This window comes from Theropithecus gelada, chromosome 7a (assembly GCF_003255815.1).
Source record: "Theropithecus gelada isolate Dixy chromosome 7a, Tgel_1.0, whole genome shotgun sequence".
NCBI classification, from domain to species: Eukaryota; Metazoa; Chordata; class Mammalia; order Primates; family Cercopithecidae; genus Theropithecus; species Theropithecus gelada.
The window spans coordinates 11,904,359-11,931,832 of NC_037674.1; the positions used below are offsets into that span (position 1 = coordinate 11,904,359).

At 37.4% G+C, this 27,474-nt stretch overlaps 1 protein-coding gene across 5 annotated transcripts in view; it reads left to right on the plus strand.

Annotated features, from left to right (window-relative positions):
• Positions 1-629: 629 nt before the first annotated feature.
• Positions 630-27,474, plus strand: part of C7AH15orf41 (chromosome 7a C15orf41 homolog) — a 242,228-nt gene continuing 215,383 nt past the window's right edge. For 4 of the 5 annotated variants that reach the window (XR_003120189.1, XM_025389917.1, XM_025389914.1 and 1 more), the window contains exon 1: positions 630-990. Coding sequence is in view for 2 of the 5 variants with exons in the window: in XM_025389914.1 (XP_025245699.1) it covers positions 890-990 (101 nt within the window). In the remaining 3 variants the exon portion in view is untranslated. Of the gene's footprint in view, positions 991-14,915; positions 14,966-27,474 lie in introns of those variants that run through there. The other variant, XM_025389916.1, reaches the window with a different exon arrangement.

Consider the following 27,474-nt stretch of genomic DNA (forward strand, 5'->3'; position numbering starts at 1 on the left):
TACTATTTTCTGAGAATTGGATTACAGAGACAATAAGATGCGATTTTAGTCCTTAAGCAGCTCACTGCAAGGACTGAAAGTGACATTCTTTACTGCCGGCTGTTTGATGACGTCGGATTTGTTTCAAGTCTGCTTCTCAAGGACAAAATTGCCTTCCACGCGAATTTTGTCCTACAGAAGTTGTAGGACTTCCTCAACACAAGCTAAACTAGGTTTACAGCGACCCTAGTGAGTTTTCCTGCTCGACCCACGACAGACTTGGTGGAGTGAAGACGTGGTTTCTCCGCAGGCCGGTCTCCACTCCGCGGAGCGCTCAAACTGGCGCGTTAGGAAGTGTATTCAAATCGCGCGCTCTGGCAGGGGCTTTCGGGGGCTCACGCTGAAGGATCACGGGGCACTCATGAGACCTGCCTCCTGGTCTGTGCGTCAGGCCGCCCTGGCTTCTAGTAATTGGGAGAGTACAAAGCATTCCTTGTTGATCCTTTGATCCCAGGTAGGCGATGCCTGGGATACCTATCTGCCTGCTGAAACTCTGGCGCGGCGCCTTTCCAAGGGCGGCCGCTACTTCCTGGTTGGTTTGCCCTTAACTGACATGGCGGCTAGTTGCCTTCGGCCGCACCCACTGCGGCTGCTCAGTAAGCCAAGCACGGGCACTCGGGTGTACAGCCCGCCCCCGCCGCGGAGGTGCTGGTGGAGCTTGAGACCGGGCGAGTCTCCGCCCCGCTTTTGCAGCTAGGGGTGTGTTTCTGGGGGGATTGGGGCAAACCAAGCAGGCGGGGACCCGGGCCTGTGCCGCTGTTTGCCTATCCCTAATCCCTCGGCACCAAGGCTACTCGAGCCCCAGGGTGTTTTTTCCTTGTTCCCGCCACCTCCTGGTCCCTGGCCCAACATGATACTGACCAAAGCTCAGTACGAGGAGATAGCCCAGTGCCTAGTGTCTGTGCCGCCCACCAGGCAGAGCCTGAGGAAGCTGAAGCAGAGGTTTCCCAGGTAAGTGTCCATCTCTCCCCTCTCACAGCCCTTTGCCTGCAGCAGCAGTGCCTGGGCCGCCCAGGCAGCGCTTAGGAACCACGTGTCACACATTAGTGGGGAGGAACACCCGTGTCAGGCGTTAGGAGGTCAAGGTTGGCGAAAAAAGGTTTCTTCTTTCACTCGCCTTCCGCACAAAACTCTTAACGTTGAGTTCATGGCAGCCTCCCAAGGCCTTGCAATTAAATTCAAGTCAACAGACATTTATAGAAGACGTGGTATGTGCTAGGTGATGGGTGCACATAGTAGGTGCTTCATAAATGACCAGAGGTTAATTGACAAATACTAGGAATGAATGATGGGTGGGAATATGAATTGTAGATTCGAAAGGAGGAAATGGAGAACCCTTTTCAATTGGCCACTGGAAACAAACAAGGGAGTATAGGGGTAAAGCGGCTTCATACTGTTTGACTGTGGCTTGTATTGTTGACTGTGGAATTAAGTGACTTCAAGGGCTCTCAATCCAATCAGAGAGCAGGGTACCCCAGGGATTCCGCTCTTGGGTCTTTGGCCATTTGAACAACCAGATCTGAAGTTTCTCCATATATATTATATATACACACATTCCGGGTGTATTTCATACTTCCGGCCTCCCCCAAACACTTCTTTTTTCAGCGATTTTAGAATTATCCAACTTTCTAAGAAAGGACTTTGGGAATGATACAGATTTCTAATTTTAGTGAAGTGGAAACTGAGACCCAAACATTACATGAGGAACCAGTTGAGGGCAACCAGGTCACTGTATTTATGTTGTGTTAAAAAGCAGATAATTTTTTTTTAAACTTTTTTCCTAATGAAAAACCAAATCCAAACCGGTACTGTTTAGTTTTGTGGCGCTGAGCATGGTTATCCCTAATGGAGAGCTTCCCCATCCTTGACGTATTCAGCCCCCAAGCAAACATCGCCACAGAAGTAATTTCTTGAGGAAAGAGAGGTTATTGGATAATACGTATTAAAGTACAAATTGAAGCATAAGTTTGAGTTCTGTTATGACTTCACTTTTTGAAGGACTTGGTTTTCCTAGTCTGTAAAATGAAGGAGTCTCTTTCCAATATTATCCAGATTTGATTTAGGGCAATATTTATCCCTTTATAGCTTTTAGTATTTTATCAGACTTGCTAAGAAGGAACAAAATTGACATATAATTTAATTTTCTGTCATTAACTCTTGCCAGTTCTGCACATGAACAGTGAAATGAGTAAAGACTAGTCAGCCAAGGGAATAGGTAGATTTTTCTGGGCAGTTTTAAGAGAAAGCATACATTTTGATATTCTCCTCTCACTATGTGTGCAATCACTTGCAATTTTGCTTTTCTTTCTCTTCCTCTCCGTCTTTTTCTCTTTTTCTTTCTTTTCTCTAGCAAATACCTTGTCTACATAATAAGTAAGTGTCTGTTACTTACACTTACGAAAGGTTCTCTTCCTGTGGGACACCATGCTGTCTGGCGTATTCTCTTATGCTCTTTTCTTTCTTATTCATGATATACTCAAATCTTTTTCACTTCTCCCAAATGCCATACAGGGAATAAATAACTAACTCTCCTTCCACGGGAAAGTTTATTTAGAGAGAGCTGAACTACTAATCCACAAAAGAAGGGATTAAAGAGCTATTTAGGGGTGGGTGTGGTGGCTCACACCTGTAATCCCAGTGCTTTGGGAGGCCAAGACGGGGGGATCGCTTGAGGCCAGGAGTTCAAGATCAGACTGGGCAACATAGCAAAACCCTGTCTCTAATAAAAATCCAGAAAAGTAGCTGGGTGTGGTGGCATGTGCCTTTAGACCCAGACACTCAGCTACTGCAGAGGCCGAGGTGGGTGAATCACCATATCAAGGTGATTGTTACCTTACTATATGATAATCCATTGGCCTATTTTGAACTTTGAATGGATCTTTTACCCATGCCTGATTTGTTATCATGCATTATTCCTTTGTAAAATGTTGCTTATGAGTTATGCAGATCTTCCAAATGTTGTCACCTTTCATTGTACAATATCAAAAAATTACATTTGTTAATATCATCTCTAATCTTAGCAGAAGTCTGTAAGATTTGAAGCTGTCAAGCTTGTGGTGATGGATATGAGCATTCCAGTATGTGAATTTTCCCTTGAAAGCTCAAATTTTATCATTAACAACAAATGCTATCAGTTGTTTTCCTTGAAATGACAGGCTCACGTTGTTTATTTTTGAGAAAATGTCTGCCAGATACTTAAATCTGAATAATCTTACTTGGTTATCATTCATTCAAGTAAAAATGGTGTTCCGTAGAAAAAGTAGCTAGTTCAGCTCTCAAACAATCATACAAGTGCTTTCCTGGGAGTCAACCATCATACTTTGATAAGAAGTATATGTGCTTTGTATTTACTCCAGTCATACAGAATATTAAAAGGTTGTGTATTCAAGGGTTGAGATTTAATGCAATTAATAAGTGAATAAACTTAAGTGAAAGTCTTTTTTTTTTTTTTCCTGCACCTGTGTGGCAGTAAATACAGTGACTACTAGTACAGTTATGGTGCCTTGATTGGTGCCTTGATTTATGCTCAGGAGCTGGCAGTTTTACCCACCATCGTTTTTGTACCGTAAGTCCAAATGTGAATATAGAGCAAAAGGCAAATAATGTCTTGCTATTTTTATAAAAAGAGTGGTGTTGACCCTGGAGACCTGTGAGAGGGTCTCAGGGACTCTAAGTCCACAGCGACACTTTGACAATCAGTAGCTAATTCAAATCAAAGGATAATTATGTTTTCAAGGGTTTTGATGTATATTGACAAATTAAAAAAAATTGTACTAGTCCTTTTACTAGCAGAGCATGGGAGTGTCTGTCTCTGCAACTTTTCCAGTATGGAGGGGAGTCATTATTTAATCTTTAATATGTTCAATCAAGAATATGTTCAATCAATCAATCTTGTAGTTAGCATTTTAAAAATTATTATAGATTGTACGTTTTTGCAAATTTTTTTTGACCATTTAATTTTCTTTTGAAATACCTATTTGGTATCCTTTGCCTAATTTTCTGTTGGCATGTTTGTTGTTATTGTTTATTGATTTATTACTTATTGATCTGCATATGTTCAGGACGTTGGTCCTATATATGCCATATTTGTTGCATATATTTTCTGAGTTGTTTGATTTTAAATACTGTTCTTCTTTGGATGTGGTTAACTTTTCAATGTATGCTTTTTTTTTTCTGACATTTTTGCCTTTATACTTCGGAAGTTCTTTTCTATCCTAATATATGAAAGAAAAGAATATTTCACCTAAATTTTCTTTTAGATTCTTTATGGCTTTGTTTTTTATTCTGAATTTTTAAATCTTTCTGACTGAAATTTAGTGTAGTAAATGCTGAGAGGTGAAGATGTAGCTTAATTTTTTCTCCAGCTTAATTTTTCCTCTTACTCTGAATTCTGGGATGGCCTCACTTCTTCATGGCTTGTTTTCACTGAAGTTACAAAATTGTGTCTTTTCAAGTCCCTGTGTTTTACTCACTCTCAGAATCCTTCACTTTAAAATGAAGGAGTAGGATTTGGTGATCTGTGATATCTTACAACTCCGAAGTTCACCCTCATTCTGTTCTGTTCGTTTCTACAGTTTTACCGTACAGTAAGTCATCATTTAATGTCTTCAGTAGGGCTTTGGAGACTGCAACTTCAAGTGAAACAATGTATAATGAGAGCAATTTCACCATATGCTAATTGTTATAAACAAGAATTAAGTTCCTGTAGCATATTTCTGGTCATAATAGCATCACCAAACTTCTAAATAAAGACCCAAAACACATCTAATATTAAACACTGAAATTAACGTGAGCTTAAACAAGCTAATTATTTACCCAATTTTTGGTGAATCAGTGAGTGATGGTGGTCATAGTGGTGGTGGGTTAAATCTGAGAGTATGTCTTTGCAAAGTGAAATTTGTGAGAAGCACCTCTTACCACCATGTGTTCAAAAGCAAACAATAGCCTGTTCAACAGAGCGAGACCCTGTCTCTACAAAAAAATTAAAAAATTAGCCAGCTGTGATGGCACATGCCTGTAGTCCCAGCAGCTCAGGATGCTGAGGTGAGAAGATTGCTTAAGCCTGGGAGTTTGAGGCTGCAGTGAGTTAGGAACGTGCCACTGCAGTCCAGCCTGAACCATAAGAATTAGACCCTGTCTCTAAAAACAAAACACAAAAAGCAAATAATAACAAATGTGGTGAGCTTGCTGAACACTTGTGTACCGCATCTTTATTGTCATTTGTTTGTATGATTATCATAGATTTATGAATTTTTGTTTTACAGTAATTTGTATTCATGCATTTATTCACTTATTCATTCATTTATTTACCAACCCGCTTATTCCAGTTTAGGATTGTGAGTGGCCTCTGGCGGCTCAGGCTGCAAGGTATGAAGCCATCCCAGCACGGGACACACTCACACACACTCCCATACTCACACTGGGACCGTTTAGACATCCCAGTTCTGCTAACACGCACGTCATTGAGATGCGGAAGGAAACCAGGGTACTGGGAGAAAGTTCACGCAGACGTCAGGAGCACGTGCAAACTCCACACAGACAGTGGCCCCAGCTAGGAATCATTTTTTTAAAATTCTCATCAACTTTATAACAAAATAATGTTGAACAAAATAATGTTATTTGAACGCTTTCTGTAATGGGCCCTTTGGCACCTAAAACATAGGATATACTGCATTTGAGTACTTGCTGAGGACACGTTTATTGATTGACATTTTCTAATCTTTCTTGTGGACATTCTTAGAAGCCCCTAGTCCAATCAGCTGTTACTTATAAGGTTATGTTTTACATTATAATTTCCTGGCCAAGCACTCCATATGTATTTGATTATATGTTACTTTTGGGAGATGTTTTTGGGATAATTTTAAACTTACAGAAGAGTTGCAGAAATATGACAGAGAATTCTCATATACCCTTCACCCAGCTTCTCTTAATGTTAACATTACCATGGTATGATTGTCAAAATCAGTAAGTTAATTTTAATGCAATATTGTTAATCTACAGACACATTTTTTGAACTTTGCCTTTTTTTCACTGATGTCCCTTTTCTAGAACCACACGTTGGATTTAATTGTAATGTCTTAAGTCATTTCCAGTCTGTGACAGTTTCTTACTATTTCTTTGTCTTTTATGATTTTGACACTTTGGAAGAGTACTGGTGAATTTTATAGAATGTCCTTTCATTTCTGTTTGATATTTGTTTTCTCATTATTAGACTGAGGGTAAACACTTTTGGCAAGAGTGCCTTGGAAGTGATGGTGTGGCTTACTTTGTGCGTTACATCAGGGTCTGGGACTTCATATGTCTTGTTATTGGAGACGTTAACTTTATTCACTTGATTAAGGCGGTGTCTGCCTTGATTTGTGCTCAGAAGCTGGTAGTTCTGATGTTACTATTATTATTTTTTAAATTCTGAAGCTCTTTAACAGCTTTATAATCAACAAATAAAACTAACAGTGTTTTATGATAGGAAAATAATTTTGCGACATATGACATTGGCATTGCTTCATAAGGACAAGAAGAAAAATTGAAAATGTACAGTAGAACTAGTACATTTCACTATAGAGTCTTACATATATATTACTTGAGAGTGGAAATATAGCCATAAGTTGCAAACTTGCACTATGACTCACGAAACAGGCTCCACCTGACCAAGCTACAATTACTGACTAAACCTGAACTCTTTTATCACGAGCTTGTTAAGCCTCATGTGCTCAACCCATACTCATAAACTCTGTTCCAGAAACTGCCTAGTTGACAAAGTCTGACCAATATCTAGTAGGACCACCTCATGACTAGTTCCAGCTCCTAAAATCTTCTAGTACCTCATCCCTAATTCTTCATTTTGAGACACTCCACAGTTTCCTTGGTGTGGGATTACCTTTGAGGTTTTTTTTTCTTAATTATTACAACTGCACTGTAAAGTTACTATTTTTCCTTTTAATAAATGCCGTGTGGGGATATACTTTGAGACTATGCAGATTTCTTGTTTCTCATCACCCTTTTTCCTATTCATTTTAGCATCCATTGACTTTTTCGTGAAGCAGTTATTACTGGTGTTTGCCTAATGGTGATTCTCTATTTCTCTCACCAGAATATTCATTTAACCAGTGTCATCCACTGCTGCCATTTTATGTGAAACGATCTGCCCTACAATTAGCTGATGATTTTCATTGGTATTTATAGAGTTTTTCACCACTTATTAGCATGTGGTCTCTAATAGTGTGCTCACTATGTTTGTGGCACTATTTGGGTATTAAAACAGCAACAACAAACAGCAACAGCAATAACAACAAAAGAGCCAGGCACCTGTAGTTCTAGTTATTCAGGAGGCTGAGATGTGAGGATCACTTGAGCTCAGGGTTTTGAAGTTATAGTGCACTGTAATTATGCCTGTGAATAACCACGGTACGCCAGCATGGGCAACATAGCAGGTCCCCATTTCTGAAAACAAAATAAAGCAAAGCAAAATAGATAAGGTAATGTAGTAACTAATTTTGGATAGCTTGGAGTCTGAGGAAACTAGTGTAAGACACATCCAATAGCTATAGAATATTAGAAGCCAAAGAATTGGTTGAATAGTTCAGATATGGTTAAGTAGCATTCTTAGGATTACAATACGTAGGATATACCTTGTTGTGAATTATTTTGCTAGTAGACCAAGCCCCCTGGCACAAGTTTTAATTTTTCCTTGAGTTCCCTTACCATATATTAGTTATTTAGTGGCTGTACTAATGAATTGTAAATCAAACTCTTGATACCATAAATTGCTAAACAGATAGATGTCTGTATCGTTTTGGTATAACTTTGCCCTTAGAGATCCTGGCTTAGGTTTTTCTAATGGTGTTTTCCACACTTTGAAGCATGGTTTTTTATCTCTCTTGGCCCATGTCTCCTAGTGTCTTCCCACTCTTAGATCCTGACATAGGCAACCATTCACTCATATGACGTGCTTTAAATTCCTATTCCTGGTAAGATCTCAAAAGTAATAGGTAAAAACTTGTCTGGCTGGTCATCCTGTGCTTAAACCAATGTACTTAGTCATCTTCTTGAAATCCTCACCTCTCTCTCTTTACCAGAAAATGAGTTAAAGCTGGCCCTATTGTGTATTGTGCTGTGTACATTGTGGAACTTAGTGGTTCTTGGTGGTGAACTTAGGAGTCCAATCTGGTAAGGAGTGGAGTAGCTAACAAAACTTGCTTGGGACAAGCACCACAGTTTTACTTGGCTCTTCCACTTACTTAGGTGGGTTGGTTTAATTGGTGTGCCATTGGTTATGGTTGTCTTTTCTGAACAATCCCTCCCACCCCCAATCCCTGATCCATTTTAAGATGCCTCCTTTTTCCAGAGGGAGTCTTCTGTTCCATTCTTCTTGCTTCCTAGTAACAGTTTGTTCCTGAGAAATGACTTGGCTCTATCTCTTTTCATCTGAGTCCCAGTTGTCTCATCTGTAAAAGGAGAGGTGAAGTCCGACGGCTAGGAAGTGGAGGAAGCAGGATGTCGTACACAAGTAGGGTCAGGCTCCAGAATCTCATTCTCACTCTGTTGTCTCTTCTTGTTCAGTTCCTTGAGGCTGTGGTGAGGGTGAAGTGAAATAAGGCATGTAAAACAGCACACAGTGTAGAGCTCTCTGTAAGTTTTTAATGAAAGGTAAATAGGATTTTTGTTAGAAGGTAGCTGATGTACAGTAGAAGAAATGTCTGCGTAGTAACCTTTTGAAACATAAAACACAGTTTTGCTTTGAGACAAAGGGCAATAGATTTACAGAAAATGAAAATGTTTATATGGAACGGTTGTATGGCTGAACACATAAGATTTGATTATCAGTTGAATATTGTATAGTTAACAGAAACTTGCTTTAAGTATTTCACAGTAATATATAATGACACTTAAAAAGCCTTTTAAACCTAGATTCACTGATTTTTAAGAACGAGGGAGCATTACAATGCATAATTAATACTGTAGGGCTTGGTGTACTTAATTGAAATACTATTCCTATTGGCCTTGTTTCTCTCAGTTGAAATGAAAGTTGATTCTCAGTTTGTGGTCAATTTTCTACACTTCTCATAATGTTGTGGTGGACCTGAGTTCCAGAATAATAAGTAAGAATAGCTCAGAAAGAGAGAGAAAGGCTTTTATCAAACTGGAAATTCTACTGATGGTTTTGCCATAGAAATAGAATTAATTTACATGATCTTTAAAATTAATATTCGTATACCCAGGAAAGATATCTAGGGTTATTTCTGTATTGATCATTGGACTAGGTAGGAATGTCTAAGAAAAGAGTATGATTATTTCATGTGTTTTCTTTAGTAATCTTTTAAACATTTTTTTCTCTCTCTCTGTATTTTTTTACTTTGTTGCTACATTGTAGCTTAGCTTTAAAGACTCTTCTGAAAGGTTATTATGTTAGTATATGACTGCTTTAATTTCTAAAAGAAGCGTTGAGCTTTTATTAGATATTTGTGCATCTTTGGATTGTGTAGCTGAGAAAGGGATATGAGCTTGAATTCTTCGCAAAGGAGTAGTTGAAGAAAGCCTCAGATAATGTTATTCTGAGAAGAATCCACATGCTATAATTATATTTCTTATTAATTTTGGGGGAAATTTTCATGTGATTAGAGTATTGGCTTCATTTTAAAAATCTATATTCAGGCATCAAACTTTAGTTTACTAAGTAATAACCCTTATCAGAATGATTGCTTGTGCAATAAGAAGAAATTATATACTTGTCTAGGGGGCAAAAAAAGGTTCAATAGAAGTATAGGTTAATAATATTTAACTTTTGACAAAGTTTACTGAATTTGCCATTGTTTTTATTACACATTTTGTACAGTTTTGCTGTATTGGTTGAATTTTCCTTAGAAACAAAACAATCAATATACATTTTACTATATTAAATCTGAAAAGTGACCTTAATGTATGAAGTCATGCGCTGGCATGAAGATCATATAGAATATAGGTAAATGTTTCGTTATTTTCAATTGTCTTTTATTGAAGGGAGATGTTTTCAAATGTATGCTTGAAGATACGTTTCTCCTTTCTTCATTCTGCTGTCAAGTTGCTCAAACAGTGAGCTGTATATACAGCGGAGACATTTAAGCAGCTAGGGTGAAACTCCTAACTGAATGACAGTTCTCCATTTCTTAGGGGAACAGAACACAACTAGATCCTGGATTGTTTGGTCCATGGGTTTGAAGCTAGAGTAGACCAATCCGTGACCCACGTATGAAAGATGGTACATGCTGATCACAAATCCAACCCTGTTCTAGCCACTTCGAGGAACTAATACCTGCTTCACCTTTTCTTTCCTCTCTTCCCATCCCTACCCTTTCATGAAACATATAGTGAAGAGTCAGTAGTCCTTCCTCGTAAGCCAAAGCTTCTTTCATGCCAAGGAACAGCGACATGTCTTGCCATTTTCCAGTTACGTCTCTTGGCTGAAGGGTGATCTTTTCTATTCATTCTGGCTTCCTGACAGCAAGTAAAAGTTTGTTTGTTTTTTTAACCTACTGTGGTGTTCAAACTGTGACCTCCTAAGTAGCTGGGATCTCATTGAGATAACGAGGGCTCTGCAGTTTTTCACCCAAAGTAAAATGTTAAATTTTCTCAGGACCTATTTCTTTTATGTGTTTGAAATACTAAGATTCAGTTGCTAAAAAATGTTTAAAGCTCTTATACTTAAAGCAATAACTTCAAGACTATGAGAATAAATATTTTGAAACAAAGCAATTCAAGTAGAGGAAAAAAGTAAGGTAGGTCCATATCTCTTAATATAGCTGTTCAATGAAATATATAAGTACTAGGTCTTTCCCTGACCAAACACCGGCCCCTGCTAATTGAGGCAATTCTGTGTGAAGCCCAGTCTTTTTCTGAGGTTGTCCTGGAAGTAGTAGTCATATCGAAGACTAAGACTTAAAATACCTGGTATATCATCACTGCCCCCCTCCCCCAACATATATCTATTTTTAATTATTTTTCAGTCACTGTTAGTTAAGACTTGTCATTTGTTCCAGGAACAAAAAAGGATGAGACATAAACTCTGAACTTGTGTTTATTCTATTATATGAAATAGGAGGCATAGCAGACGTTGATATTTACATGGTTCATCATTTAAGACTATTGAAAATCCCCAGGTTTGCAGTTAGCACTATATAGGATGGGAAAGGTCTACTCAACTTTGGGATGCTGGTGTTGGCTAAACTCACTTACCAGCAAACCGACTTGTACATCCTCAGCTCAGCCTAGTATGAATGATCCAGATTTACACTTAGCACATTTATGAATCAGTGTCTGTCATAGATATTTATGATTATTCTCAAATAGAACTTTGTTTCATCTAGGAATGTTTTAGGATGAATAGAGATGCAGGGTGAAGATTTTGTGGTTGGACATTCATGCCTGTGACACACCTTATCTTCCTATGATTCTGTAGCTTATGATGTGGTGTGTATAGGACTCTTGTAAGTGGCTTCTTTTGTGGTTGAGATCTGGGAGCTGAAGAGTCATTTGAATGTGTCTTCTACATTTACACATGAAGTTAGACAGGCACTTTTTTAAAAAAATATTGCTTCTGTCTACAGTTCTCTCAAGCTGATATCCTTTACTTAAGGTATATTACACTGCTATTTGTTTTTGCTGATAATATTGGTAGGGAAAGCTAATAAAATTTGAAATTAACTTACACTTCGAGCCCCATTTAGCTAAGGTGGTAAATGGACTGGGAATATGAGGCAGACTCTTCCTTGTATAATGTTAAAAAGTCCACAGACTCTTCCAGCCTGTATGTAACAACCTGTATGTAACAAATATCTGTTTCCTAATGGATAAAGTTAAAATTATCTAGATTCTCATTTTCTGAGGACAACTAAAATATATAAAGATAAAAATACATTTAACCTCAAGTTTATAACATGTTCAATTTTTTATTTGCATGTTGGTGGGCGCATTTGGAACTCTCTACATGCAGATCATAAAAGCTGCTCGGGAGGGACCTGCATACCTCTCTTATTGTTCAGATTCAGTGACTTGCAAAGCACGCCAGTGTTGGATCGAGATCGCGATTAGAGATCAGTTTGGTCAAATCTGTTAATGTTGCAGATGCAGAAGCTGAGGGAGGAGTCCTACCCAGTGATTTGACCAAAGTTCCACATCTGGATGCAAAACTGTCCATTCATGCTTTTAAATTAGAGATCACAGACTCCCATCCCTCTAGGGGCCAGACAAGTATCAATAGCAAGTGAATAAATGAAGCTGACCTGGTTGGGATTGCAGCTAGGCGAAAGTACAGTTGTGTGTACCGACAAGGCAGCGGCCACTTTATGCCAGCCATCCAGTGCCATGCAGGAATGTGGGCCTCGTGCTGCCAGGCCTTCTACTCTTTAGAAAGCAGCTCTAGATCTGATTCTTTTTTTTTTTTTAAGAAAAAATAAAATATCCTGAGTTTTAAATGTTGTCAATTTGTTTGAATTTTTAAAGCACTGTGTGGGCCAACATTTTCCTGGCCAAACAGAACAAGTCTGTGGGCTGAATTTGGCCTACAGCCAATGGATGCTGGTGCTCTTTCCAGCTCGTGAGAGCTGATTGTGAGCATCTTTTCCAGACTCTACAAACCGCGACCTCATATTGGTAGCTTAAAATTCATCCACAGTGGGAGTGTTTACACCACAGAAATTGGCAAATGGTACAACCAGGGCTTCCCCCTTCTCCAGCCCCACCACCTCTCACTACCAAAGGCAGTTGTTAAACCTCACACACCACTGCATTCTGTCACCAGTTTGAGACTTCTGTACATTATGGCTCCAAGGGATGTCTTTTATAGAAGTTTTTAAACCCCATTTGTTCTGATTTTTGTAGCCTTTTTTCTGAAAGAGACTCACACTACTACCATGTGTAACTCATTCATTCTTATAAGATCTTTGTGATTGTTGGGCTTTCTCCTTATTTTTCCCTTACCGTAGCTAGCATGGGAACGGGAATTCTAGTCTTGGACCTTAGGAGTACCTAGTATATTGTAAGTATTATGCTACATTCATAATGGACATTTGATTGAACTTGCCTAAAGAATGCTGCTTGATTTTTTTTTTTTTTTAAAGCTATGTATACATGTCTCATTTAGAAAAACGAGTCCCTTTTAAAATTGATAAATTAGTGAAGTTTAGGGACATTACAGTGATTCTTTACTTTCTTACGAATTTAGAAATGCTCTAGTGGTACACCCGAGGATTTATCATGTCAGAAATTATTTTTAGAAAAATTCAAGCTCAGATGTTACATTTTCATTTGGCAGTTATTCCAATAAAAAAAAAAATAGAGGGAAGATACCTAATTGGTAAGTTTCTTCACTTTTTGGTGCCTTAGAGTCCTCATTTATAAAATGGAATTGTTCTGAATTTGAAGTAAGATAGTACATGTAAAATGATTAGCATGGTTCCTGATACTACACTGGTTGCTACTGCTGTTATATTATTGGTACCATTACTTATTCATGGTTGCTTGTTGCAGTGGTATTTATGGATATGATAGTTAGACTCAGAATATTAGAACTGAAAATATTTTGCCTAAAACCACCCCCTTCCACGTATTTTCTTATCTACTTGTTTTTTTCAAATGCAACCACTCATATCTGGAAGCTCTTTCACTTTTTTGTCTCAACTTGGTAAGAAGGGGTTTATGCATTTATGAAAGATATTTGAGTGAGTACCAGTTTTAGACTCAGGGCTCTACTCTATCAGGAAGTAGCTTGACTCCAATAAATATGTAAGTTCAGGTGTAAGTCTTCCAGGGCATGGAGATTTTATAGGATGCCCTAGATCATCACGTCAGTGTGAACACTGATTTTAGTGTTCAATATAGGTATTAATCACATTTGAAGAATGAGAGTTTTTAAAATGATCTTGAAGCCATTCATCAATACTGATTATGAAAAGTCCTTGTGGTAAACATAAAGGAGTTGCATACACGCTTTAAAGATAATAGATTGATTATTCCTTAAGGCTTTGGGTTTTACTAATTACGATGTATTCTAGAATGGTGCCCTCAAATCTTTCCTTTAATTTATCTTATTTTTGCAGTTCTGCTGATCACATAATTGTAATAGTAATGAATTGGGCAAGACAGTAATTTTTCTCCTTTAGTTTTCATTGTATCATAGAGCCTATCTTCCTCTAGGTTCTAGATCAAAGAGAGGGTTTCAGGTTTAGACCTACTTCAGTTAAACTGCTTAGGCCAGATTTGAATAAAAGTATTAAAACAAGTGAGATGTTTTTGCATTAAAGAAAAAAAACACTTAAAAATTTCAGTGACGCTTTGAAAAAAAGTTGCCTATTCCCAAAGCCTATGGAAGCAAAAACATAATTATGCTATAGATTGTATTTTAGGGACAATTATTTGCCATATAACTATTCTGACGCATGGAAACAAGACTTGGTTAGTGTTATTTCCTCCGTTAGAGGTGTGTAAGGAGTCTAGATTTGGTTCAGAGTCATGAAAAATATTTTATTCATGTGATAGCTTTTTGGACGATTGTATTCTGCACTGTATTACAATGGCACAATAAATTGCTGAATATACTGTCTGCTGAATATGACTTTACCATGAAAAATTTGATGCATGGAGAAAGAAAGGTTGGAATATATCAACCTTTTCTGACAAGGGACTTTGAATTTTGACCTAATACAGATGACCTTTGTGCGCAATAAGAATGAGCTTAATCTTGAGGTTAAGGTTGAGGTGAATGGCAGGACAGTGTGGTGGGACTTTCACTGGCTGAAGGTGTATTGGTGCCTATGTGGCTATTGGCTAAATGGGAGTCCGGCACTTAAAACAAATTTTTTTTTTTTTTAGCATTTCAAGAAGCTTATTTATAGCAGTTGTTTGGCTCTTTAATACCACCCCATTTCCTCAAAGCTCAGCTTTCTGTTTAGTTGTGGTAAGTTCATCTGTTTTTATGAAGTTTACTGTTTCTGAGTAAAGGGTATGACTGTGCTCTTATTTATTTTCTGTTCCATAGATAAGCTATAGAGAAAAAAATGTTCTTATGGCTTATGGAAAAGACAACTGACATATATAACCTTGGAACTGAAAATAAATGTTCTTTTAAGAATATTTTTCTTTGACAAGTTGAACTTTTGTCATCTAACTTTGGAACTGTCAGGAGAATTTTTAAGCAGTTTGTGCCTTTGTCTAGATTATAATTAAGAGAATGTGTGTGAATTATTGTCTTAAAAGCATTAGATGATTTACAGAATGGCTATTGCCTGGGAAGTTCCTTTGAAGTGCATTGGCTAATACACTTACATTATAATATAATATAACATAATAAATGTAATATGATGATATACAATATTTTTAAGATTTTTGCCCATGGTATCTAGAAGGAAAATTGTTTTAAAACATGAATTTCTCTATCAAATATTTTATGTTCAGATACCTCCACTGATTTGTCATAAAAGAAATTACACCTTGATGAATATCAGGAAAAAACCTGCCCATGTTATAGTACCTGAACACCTATTGAATATTCTGCCCAAATAATTGGTTGAAACAACAAATAGTTGAGGAGAGTACCGGAGACTGTAATGGAAAGAACTTCTACTCTTTTAATGGAGCCTGCAAAATATATTCCCTGGGACTGATCAGCTCTGAAGCGCTGAGGTTTGATGATTGGAATGGCAGGAAACCATGCTTTCAGGACATAACGAATTGACGAGGCCATCCATCATTTGTTAGCATACGCTGAAAACGTGGGCTATGTGTGCAGAGGCCTGTGATTTAGTAAATACTTGGGAGATGAATAGAGCTTACACACAGGGGAAGATATTGCTGTCCTTCAGCAGCCTGAGACCCAGACGCCTGCTGAGAAGGCCATCTGACGGCACATCATCAGTAACTGGCCTGTCACAGTCAGCGGTGCCCACCGACCATTGCCAGTATATTAAATGCATTTTTAATATCTGCTTCAGTAGATTTAATGAAGAAAATTTAGTTTCCATACTCCGAGCACTGCTTCCTCAAGTGTTCTAAAGAATGAACCCCTTGCCTACAATAAAAAGGGGGAAGACCATGCTGGCAGCTGGGAGAGTTGATTGAAAAGGAAACTCAAACAAAATAATTACTAACAAAAAATACGTTTAGTGGAGTTAGTATCTTGTTGATGTGAAGAAAAAAAAAAAAGCTCATTTTTTTTTTAAAAGAGGTTTTGGATTAATTTTTTAGCCCCTAATTCCCTTTTCTCACAAGCCCTCTCCCTAGGAGGATTTGACCTGCTGGCAAAGGAATAGAAACCTACTGCTCTAAAAGGAAATATTAGATGGGGAATATTATGGTTTGGCATAATGTGCCAAATTTATGGATAGAAAGACTCCATTTTAAGTTACTTTGTGTTTTGATATACTACTGTTTGATTCTTAGAATTTCTGCATGAAGATATATAGTGGAGTTTTTCTTAGTTACTTCCAAATTTTTGAATATTGACCTTTACTTGTAAACTTGTTAATTAAGTAGTTTTTGCCTGGTATCATGCAGAGCAGTTCAAAATGAATGTAAAAAAAATTAGTTGCCAACTTAATATAAAATATGTTCTTATATATTTCTTAGGCTATAATGTTTCTTTAAAAATTATAATTTTTAGATGTTCTATTTTCAAATTCAGGCAAAGTGCATAGATTCATTCTTTTTAATGAGTTTCAATACTGACATTATTTACTGCAAAACAGCAAGACAACCAATTAGATAGTTGCAAACATGCACTTTGCAGGTTCCCCCTCTTTAAAAAAAAAAAAAAAAAAAAAAAAACCAAGAAAAACAACCCAGAATATGCTCTCAGGTTCACAGAAGAAGAGGCTATGGAATGGGCCCTATAAATCTGATTCCTGCATGTGTCAAAACAGTAATGTATTAAATGCATATTATTATAAAAATTTAAGACATGTCTTAAACACACTTACATTTTTATAACACATGGCAATATTAAATAATACATTTCCTTGTTAGCATCTGTTTGCCGTCATTGTTGGCAAGATCTATGATTTATTACTTAAATTAATGACCAAGACCATTTTGGACCTGATATATGCCCCTAAGCTTATTACATCACTAAATAAAATAAAATGTATGCGCCTGTGACAGAGTTATTTTTATAATTGTTTATCCCTTTAAGTGCCCTATTCAGTGATTCACTGAAAGGTTCATAATGGTTGGCTTGTAACCAGAAAATAATCTCAGAAAGGTAAAATATATTTCTTGTTTAGAAATAAAATGCCAGAGTGATGGTGATGATAGGGGTCCCAGCAAGAATTTGCAACGCTCAAACTCGTTCTTCAGTGCTCTCAGTGTCCTCTTACTGAATTTTTTGATACGTAACCTCTCTACCACCATCCCAACTCTTAAGGCTATCTGTTAATGCTGGCACTCACTTTCATAGAAACCCTGCATTATGGCTATAGTGGTTTTGGTGCTCAGACATAAAGCTGTAAGGGTTAAATTATTCTGTACTTAGGATTTTCCAGGTACCATCATCACCATGCATTAAACTGAGCAAGATTATTTTCCTATTTTTAGTTCTTTTCTTTTGGGAGATTGGAACTTTACTGTTTTTGATATTGAACTCTATTTGACTTCATCGTCTTTATCTTTCCTTTCTGAGGGTGCAGTATGATAGAACCTTCAGTATTTTTACAATAACCTGTTATTCATCTAAAGTCACTCTGCTGCCTCACTTGCAATACAATATTACATGGCTTTGTGGTTTCTTTAGTCCACACGAAGTATCTCATTGACTGTCAGTTCTCCTGTGATATGATGGTAAGGTCAAGTTTTTGAGAAGCTGATGCCTTGCTTCTGGATTGTAGTATCTACACCTTGAAACATATGGAGCTTCTTTGGGTGCCTGAGAGTGTTTTACTGTGAGAAGATTATTATTTTGTAGATGCTTGGGAACAATTCTCATTTATCACTCACAAATGGACATAAAACTTATTATTATTTTTTTGAGACCGAGTCTCACTCTGTCGCCCAAGCTGGAGTGCAGTGGTGCAATTTCAGCTCACTGCAGCCTTGACCTCCTGGGCTCGGGTGATCCTGGCACCTCAGACTCCCAAGTAGCTGGGACTACAGGCATGTGCCACTACACCTGGCTAATTTTTTGTATTTTTAGTAGAGACAGGGTTTTGCTATGTTGCCCAGTCTGCTCTTGAACTCCTGTACTCAAACGATCCACCCACCTCTGCCTCCCAAAGTGCTTGGATTACAGGTGTGAGCCACCACACCTGACCTGACTTAGTTATTAAAAAAGATAATTTCCTTGTCTTGTCTTCATCTCACTTTTACTACATTTTAAACAAAATAGTCCATTGGAAACAAAAGATTTTTTGCTTAGTAGTCTTTCCTAAGGCAGTTGATACAATAAAGTTTTTAATAGCTCTCCCAGACATGATCAGGCCAACAAGCATTCATGTTTTTGTTTTTTTTTTGAAAAGCCCTGTTGACCTTGCCTTTTGAAGCTCTCAGCTCCTCTCCCCTGGCTGATCTTTTTACCATTCTTTTCATTTCATTTTCCTTGTCTTGGAGACCTTCCCCCAGATAAAACATTTTAGGAGAAAAGTGATGAAAAAGAATCTCAAGTGTGAAGAATCTCAAGTGCCACGTCTAATCTATTTCCCTCCCTTCCTGCCTTTCTCTTTTCTTCTCTCCTTCCTTCTGTCTGTCTCTCCCTTTTCCACTCCCTCCTTTCCTTCCCTTCCTTTCCCCATCTGTCCCTCCCTCATCCTTTTTTTTTTTTTTTTGTCTCTTTAATTTTAGCTCTTGTGGTTTTTTTTTTTTTTTGCTTTGGCCATTGTAGTTACTTTTACCTGTTCATTTGGAATGTATACATTTCTCTTTTTTGCTTTCTATTTGAGTTAATTGTGAGATCCTTTGGATGGGAGCTGGGTGCTTTGCTGTGATTTGATCTTCCAGCTCTACACTGTATTGCCTAGCATAGTATTGTGTTCTTTTATGCGTTCAGTGAATTCTTGCTAACTTTCTGATGTGGGCCCGTGCTTATTTTGTGATCTCTTTTGAGGAGATGATGACTTTGAAGCATGCTTGATTTTTTTTTTTTTTTTTTGGCAGTGTTGTTCTAACTAGTACCCTACAAAGGACTTACTATTCTTTCCTGAAATTGTTACTTAAGCTCCCACTCTCTGGGCCAAGATATTTAAGTCCTATTTAAAAATATTAAAATATTCAGTAGGCAGCTAAGTGCTTAGTCTACTGTTCTACTTAACACTAAATGAAAGTAAAATATAACACAGACACGGAGCCATTTGTTATATTTTAGTATATGAAGCAATGGCTGTGTAAACCTTAACCTTGTAATTTTGTGAGTTCCACTTTATCATGTTAGCTGTAAGGGTAATCAAAATAAATCACGGGAGGTGAATAAATATTTTCTAGTGCTTTCTCAGTGCTTTCAGAAGTGATGCTTGATCCATGAAATTTTAGTAAGTGTATTAAATAAAACAATATGATGTGCACTGTGTCAGATCTGATAAATTATTCGGTATAGGACATTTATACAACATATGTTGAGCTGCTACGTGAACAGCCTAATGACTATAAGTTATGTTAATCTGTCTTGCCATCTTTATATTTTGTTAAAAATTGCACTATTTATATTATGGATATTTATTTATTTGTGAGTTGGGGCAGGGATAAGAAGAAGGCATAAGAAAGGTGCAGGTCAGCTCCACGATGTTCTGACAGTGATCCAGGGCTCCTCAGCTGTGCAGTGTACATAACACAGATGTTGGGGAGTCATCTGTCAGCCATGCCTCTCCTATGGAGTTAAAGTTCTAGAGGGAAAAGAATTTGACACAGTGCTGTCACTGTTACATTTTCACAATAGAAGAGCATGCAAATATTGAACCTCCTGCTTAGCAATAGTGCCCTGTCTAATGTCTGTGCTGGTTAGAATAAAAAATCATGGGTGCATCTTGGGCTCAGAGATCTGACAAAGGTCATGCTATGTTGGGCATTTGAATTGGAAATTGTCTGGACTTAGATTTTATAAAGCTCCCACTGTTGTGTGTGGGGAGAATTTCAGCAGGGTTTTGTCCCTGGAGAGGCCTCTTAGGCCCTTTTCTGTCCTATGAATGAATTTAGATGTGAGGGTTACTCCTGCCTTAAAACTGTTAAGTTCATTTTGCATACATCCCTAGAGAGAAAAACTGGCAGATGCTTTTGTCTTGGAAGTGTTTAAAAGAAAACTGCAGAGCAGGAACAAGAGAGAAAAGGGGCCCTGTGTGGAGTCCCAGAACATTTTGGAAATGGCCAATATGCAGTTTTCATCAGTATGAAGGCGGGGTGCAATATGGTGCCTGTAGCTCACGAGGGAATATGAATGTTGATTAAGCATACTCCCAGGCTTTGAAATTCTGAAAGCAGTGTCAGAATAATGGATGTTGAGCAAATGTCAAGCATTTGTTAATTTCTCTGTTATTTGGAGTTTATCTACCATGATCAATCAAATAAACTAGTGCTTCTCTCTTGTGGCATGTGTCATTGATATGGTGATTAGGTGGCTGGAGAGACCTTCTGCTTTTTTTCCAGGTAACAGATTATAAACGAGTAGACAGAGCTTTTCAGTTAAAGATTTGTTTATGGCTTGGTTTAGTAGAAATTTGTATATTGACTGAGTACTTTGGTGGCAGTGTAAAACTCCGTGGCCACATGTCAAAGACATAAATTGTGGGACCGTTTACAGCAGGAGAACTAGTAATGGAGTCATGTTTTCCATCAAAGTATAGTTTTCAGTAGTTTATGAAACTTTGATGTAAAACTGGACAAAAGAAATGGATCCTAACATTTGCAGACGGACTTCTCAATCCATTTTTATTTGTGGTTTTTCCTATTTCAATGGTTAATTCTAAGTTACCGACTTTTATTCTTGAATAGATTTGTAAATAGATTTGTTTCATGTGATTCAACCTAATTTCTATTATTTTTAGGAAGTAATGCTACAGAGTTTTGATGTCCCAAGTAGGGGTATCAAAAAAAAAAAAGAAGTAAAAGATTCCTTTCAGCATTTCCTTCACTGTGGATTATTGTGCAGTGCTAACACTCTGCAGTGTGAGGAGTTGGTTCCCATTTAGAATGTGAATGGCTTTACCAACTGGGATTTAATTAGGGGTTGAGACTAGGTACCATGTGTAACTGTCCTCTCATTGAGCATGGGGTAACTTGGACTGAAAAGGGGTCTTTACGTGAAATTTTAGTGGCTGGAATCAAGGTAGATTTGTGATTGGAGATTTGGCTTTTTTCTATCCCCTGTTTTCTTTTTGTAATCTTAGGCTTGTAGCTTACATGATTCGGATGAAGACTAGTGTAATACTTACCAACCTTGACCATGTCAAACAGGTACCTCTGTGGTCTTTGGCATGGATATTTTTGCAAAACTGGACCTACTGAGGTGATCTGTCACCTATTATTAAACCTCATGAACTTCTTTTTCAGGGGATTCCCAACTGAGCAGCCACAGGGCATTGTAAAACCCCAGTGAACTAACTACTTGTGTGATTTCTGGAGCTCTTTGGTTTTCTCAGTCTGCCATGAGGTCACAAATATGGCAGTTTCCAAAGCAGAAGATTTTTAGCTTCCTCTTCAGGCTAGGCTGCTTTATCTTAACTGTCTACATTAGACCTTTGCTTTTGGCCTTCTCTGGGACTGGAATTCCTAACCCTATGAGTAAAATCCTCGTGTCCTGCCTGGCACACAGTGCCAGTGAGCTCTACCATTGTACTGCCTCCAGCATCATAAAAATAGACAGCAGCGCTGATTGACTTTTCTAGGCTGCTCTCTGAAAATTCGTCATGGACATGACCCGATCGTGGCATCACCGAATCATTAACTTGCACCATATACCAAAACACTCAGGGTTTTATCGATAGCAGCTCTCAATTTTTGCTTTGTATTCATGGTGATAAAGCTACTATGATTCCTAATTGGGATTAGGAAGACATGAAAAATCTTGTTAGGGTGTTGAAAAATGATTATGTAATAATAAGAGGGAAAGAGTTTGAATTTCACTTACTGTGAATTCTTAGGCATGTGTGCTCAGGGCGAACGCTTCCAACCACTCCGGTAGAAGGGGCTCATGGTTTTGGTTGGTGGTGTGCCCTGTGCCTGCCAGGCTATCAGCGCCTGCGTCTTGTCTTCTACCTAACTTTTCTAATGTCCTCCAATAACCGAACTTTGATTTTCCCTCACATGTATCGCAACTATAAATTAATGACTCACAGTTTTAAAAGTGCTATGATGAATACTGTTTCCTGCTGGGGACACATTGTAATGATAGCAAAAACACTTTTGGGACTTCTCTTTTGGCAAGTATTTTTAGAGTGTGTGGCACAGTGTCTTTGGTACTTTTGAGAATGGAGACAAAAGGCATCATTAAGTTTGAAAAATAAGGGGGCTGATGTGACCGTAGATTCTGGAGACAGAATTATTTTGCCATATGGTATAATTCAATAACAATAAATCCTTTATTGTATTTGTCTATATTTCTAGACTTGGTGGCCACCCTGTATTTTGGTGAGATGGAAGGTGTGACTGTGAAGCTGGTTTTCTTGTGTAGCTGGTAAAGTGGTTCTAAAGTGATTCTTAAAGACAAGTTGTATTTTTGAGCCATGGCAGCATCATTGGTGCTGAATGTACAAATCCCGCTCCTTCTGCAGGATGATTACTTTGGCTAAAGATAATGTGAGTAAATTAGTTCCTTCTTTTAGCTGAAAAAGTTTATCTTGTTACTTTATCCTTATACTTAGTAAGTGGAGACTCTCCTTCGTTAACTACTGGCCCTTATTTTATGCCCACCTTTTCTCTGTGCTCCCCAAATGCAGATTCCGCTACCCGTCTCTCTAGTGGTGGTTTATAAGGCAGACTTCTTAGAGGAAGAAGAGAAGTGAAGGGTTAGATAATCTAACTAGGCAGTTACTCCTTGAATACCAGAGTGGTAGCTCAATTTAGGATTTTCAGTTACATTTTAAAGCATTTTTTATTTGCTTAGAAAGGAAGACTATAGTAATTTTTGAATTTTATCCTATGGCTTACAAAGCATTTTCATAAAACGTTCTCCTTTTTCTGGTGGTACTGATGGAGGGGGTTGGAGATACTTATTTATCCCTCTATTTGAGATGGAGTTTGAAATAGGACGAAACTTATTAGCTATTTATTTTTATTTTCTTTCTGTTTTTCTTTCTGTATCTTATAAGCTCCTCTTCTCCTATTACATCATTGAAACTCATGCTTTTTCTCAGAATAAGGAGGTAAAATTCTTCCTTGTCTTTGGAAGGAACTTCTACCTACTGTAGAGTTGGGAGAATCACTACAGAAGGCTAAGTAAAACAGGGACAGAACCCTGAAAAAAGAGTTATTGTCCATTTATTTAGCACAGTTCCTGTGGTAGGGAGGCAACATTAAATAGTATTTTAAAAACTGCATTTGTGAGACATTAATAGATGCCTTGGTTTGCTGCAAATTCGTTAAACCTTTTTTGGTAATCTTTAAATCATAGAGATAGGACTTTAAGTAACTCAAGTGTAGATAAACACTATTTAATGATCAGCAATTATATATCTGGTTTTAAAGCTGTTTCAACAAAATGTTATTGGAAGACAGATTTTCTGCTACAAATGTTAAACCCTTCGGAATATGTGGGGCCGAAAGGACTAGTTCGGGTGTGGTCTGAAACTTGGGGCAGCTTGCCTTCTGCTTCAATGCTTGGTTCTACCCGGAGGAGAGGAGTTAGACACCACTATGTGCGCTTGACACATGGAAATGCTAAATACAGTAGCAGCATGAGGTCTCTGCCATTAACAGTAATTTATGTAATGAAAGCCACCTGGCTGTTTTTTTTTTTTTTATAATTAATTGCTTGTAGATAATAAATTTAAATGTAATTTATAGTTTTCTAAATTTGATTACCATATAGACCCAACAGCAAACCTAAAAAAATTGTCAATTCCATAATTTTCTTCTATGACTTTTAAAAGGTACACACACACACACACACACACACACACACACACTTTCAAGTAAACATCAGATGAAAATACTTTTGGAGAGCAATAAGAATGTAATCAACTCCTGTTGGTTTTATTCAAGTTGGAATGCTAATTTTGAAATAGTCTCATTACTTGAAGTTTTATATTATTATTTCAGCTGACCTTTTAAAAGTATTTCCACATATAGTTAATACACTCAGAAGAAAGTATACCTACTTAACAGTAACATAGTCAAACTCCTTTTAAAAAAGCTTTTTCCCTATTTTGTAAAATTCCAATTATGTTTTCAAAAGAATTTATATATGAAGAAAAAGCACTTAAGCATATATGATGATATTTAACATATTGTGGTGATAATAAGAGGCTCTTTGCTTAATAGATTTACCAAGCACAATATCTTAGTTTAAGATGGCTTTACGGTATTTCTTTTTGTTTATGTGACCACATATATCAGCTGCCAAAGAACTGTGTTTCCTAACGTAGAAAATATCTAAGATTCACATGGTTTAAAGAGAAAGGGGGATTTAGACCCCTGTCCCCTGTGCTTCTCTTTCATTAAAATGGAAAGGAAAGACAGAAGGAAGAAGGAAGTAAGGAAGGACATAATTTATGGCTTTATGTTTAAGATTTAACTACTGTTTAATGACAGTTATATCAGACTTTCTCAAACTTCGAATCTGATTTCTTAAATTCATGCCTCTTTCCTAAATGCATTTCTTTTAAATATCTATATTATTATTTTGTACTATAGCAGTGAAATCGTTATCATTGTCAGTGTGTATAATACTTTTGTAAAGGATTAACAGCTTAAAGAAGAATTTGAGTAGCTTTGACCTACAAATTTATAAACTGCAAAAACTTTTCTCCTTATGTGACCAGCAACATTTCTATCTCTCTACGATTTTAGTAAAGTTTATGTAAATCAATAATGCTGTTTCTGTAACTTGTATTTTTTTTTAAATCTGGAATTCTCTTTGTTCTTTGTAGAAACTCAACTAGATTATGAAAAACTTCGTTCTGTTAAATAGCAAAATTGCATGTTGACTGCTTACAGGATTGAGAGAGTCGAGTGATGAGGTTTCCGTGTTCGCTGGAATTGTCTATAGAGAATAAAAATTGTGGCTTCTGTGTGTGGTCACGGTGTGACCACCATCCATCACCTCAATAGCAGACATCAGATTTGTTCATCACTTGGTTTCCAAGGTCTAATAATCCCTCAAGAATTTAGAATGTTGTTGACTGTCCCCATTTACATCAGTGAAGGCTTTGCAACAGGTGCAGCTGTGTATACTAATTGCAGGGTGTGCCTAATCTGTCCAGAAGGGAGAGTACCTCCAAATTTGGTATCTTAAAGAGTAGAGTGACCTTTTAAAGTCCCAGAATGAGAATTGCCAACAATTCCAACAGGCTAATTATACCCACAAGGAGTTGTGAAGTGCTTTTAAGTTTTCCTATACACCTAAAAGTTCAGTGAACGGCTTGAAGTCATTAACATATGACAGATGCACTCCCTTTTCAAGAGCTTGTATGATAAGTTTTGATTGTAGAAGTGGGAATTTGACCTATAGCTTATCACTTGCTTCATTAGCATGCTTGAGGACAAGGAGTTTTTTTTTTTGTTTTTTGTTTTGACATGAGTGTTATCTTACTCATGTTCCAGAATTCCATCTGCCTCCTTCTCTCCGCTGATACGAAGTCACAGCAGATAACCCTGATGCTGGTTTTTTAAAAGCATCATGCATTGTGTAGTGTTACATATATTTTATATATAAATATGTAGAATATGAATATGTTTCTGAGCGTGGGGCTTTCAAAGTTTTGATTCATTATTTTAGACATACTGCCTCCCATGTGATTTCTGTTCTGTTTAATGGAAAAGGAACAAATACACTTTTTGGCTTATAAAGATGACCGAAAGTCCGACTTCTACATTTTCACAAAGCTGACCACTTCTTGAAGTGAATGAGAACAGGGGAATGAAGTTTGGGATTTTTTCTAGGGGACTCTGCGCACACATAGAGGAAAGTATGCTTCCCAAAGAATGAACGGATGCTAGAGGTGTGCCCGCAAAGAGATGTGGAAAGGAAGCTTAGAAGGATTTCGTGCAGTAAACTCTGTGACTGCAGCACTTAAATGAAATTACTTTTTATTATCTGTCTGAAAAATCATCCAAAATAAGCCATACAGGATGAAGGTTAAAAAGCTTCTGGGTAAAAACAGTCTTGGATAATTTAATTTCCTCGCACAGCAGCTCTGTATTTACCTGCTTATGATGTCTGTTTCAATTCCTTAAAAGGCTGTATACCTAAACTCTATTTTAAAATGTTTTCTGTTAAATTAAAATCTCTGTTTATAGAAGTCACTATTCCCTTAACCTCTAAGGGGGTTATGTAAATTTTATATTCCCTAAGGGCACAGTCATATTTAGCTGTATTCCTGTCAGTTACCAGCAAGCTCTTTTTGTACAATTAGGGGGTGGTTAATTTACTCTGGTAAGGTTGCCACCTGTCTAGGGATTAACCCAAACAGGTTGGAAGTCACAGAGAGACTTTTGAATTGGAGTTTAAAGCAGTAGGAGTTGATTTATTAACTCTCTCCTCCCATTTTGGTGGCATTTTCTGGGTTGATCAGTGGTACTTGTGACAGGTGTTTCTTGGTCCCTATGTTTGTGAGGTTGGAAAAGTACGTTGTTAAAATTTTAAGTGTCACTGGAAATCTGTGAACAGTAGGTGTAATCATGCTGGGTACTTATGAACATGAACTGGAAAGATCTTCCACTCCTCTCCATTGTTTCCAGTCTTATAATATCTTACCAAATTGTTGGATCAGTGGGAAGTGGCATGCTTGAATCATGTGGATAGTTTGAAGACCAGAATTGTGTTCAATGGAAATAACATCCTATCTGGTGTGTCAGGAAAATAAAACATGAAGAACATTGATGATGTAGTTCACAGGAGAATATGAGGAGGTAACTTTACAGTATTTAAAATAAGCTGTGAGAAATATCCAATTGATTAGTTTAAAGAAACATGCCTCAAGTTTTCTGATACAATATGTAAAATAAAATCGCTTACTTCATATGACCTAATGTGCATGTGACTGCATTCCATCTGGAGCCTGGTTCCACTAGAAGCGTGCCCACGGTCATGACTGACTTCTTTGAGATCTGTGTGTGTGTCTCTCTTTCCCTCCCTCCCTCCTCCTTAACTTCCTTTTATTCCTTCTTCTGTCCTTCCTTCCTTCATTCTAATTTAAAATTAAGTGTATTATATGTTATATAAGTATTCTTTTTTCAATTATAACCTGTTACGGATATACAGTTCACATACTGTAACATCCACCCTTTTTAAGCGTACATTCATTGACTTTTAGTGTATTCACAAACTCGTGCATCCGT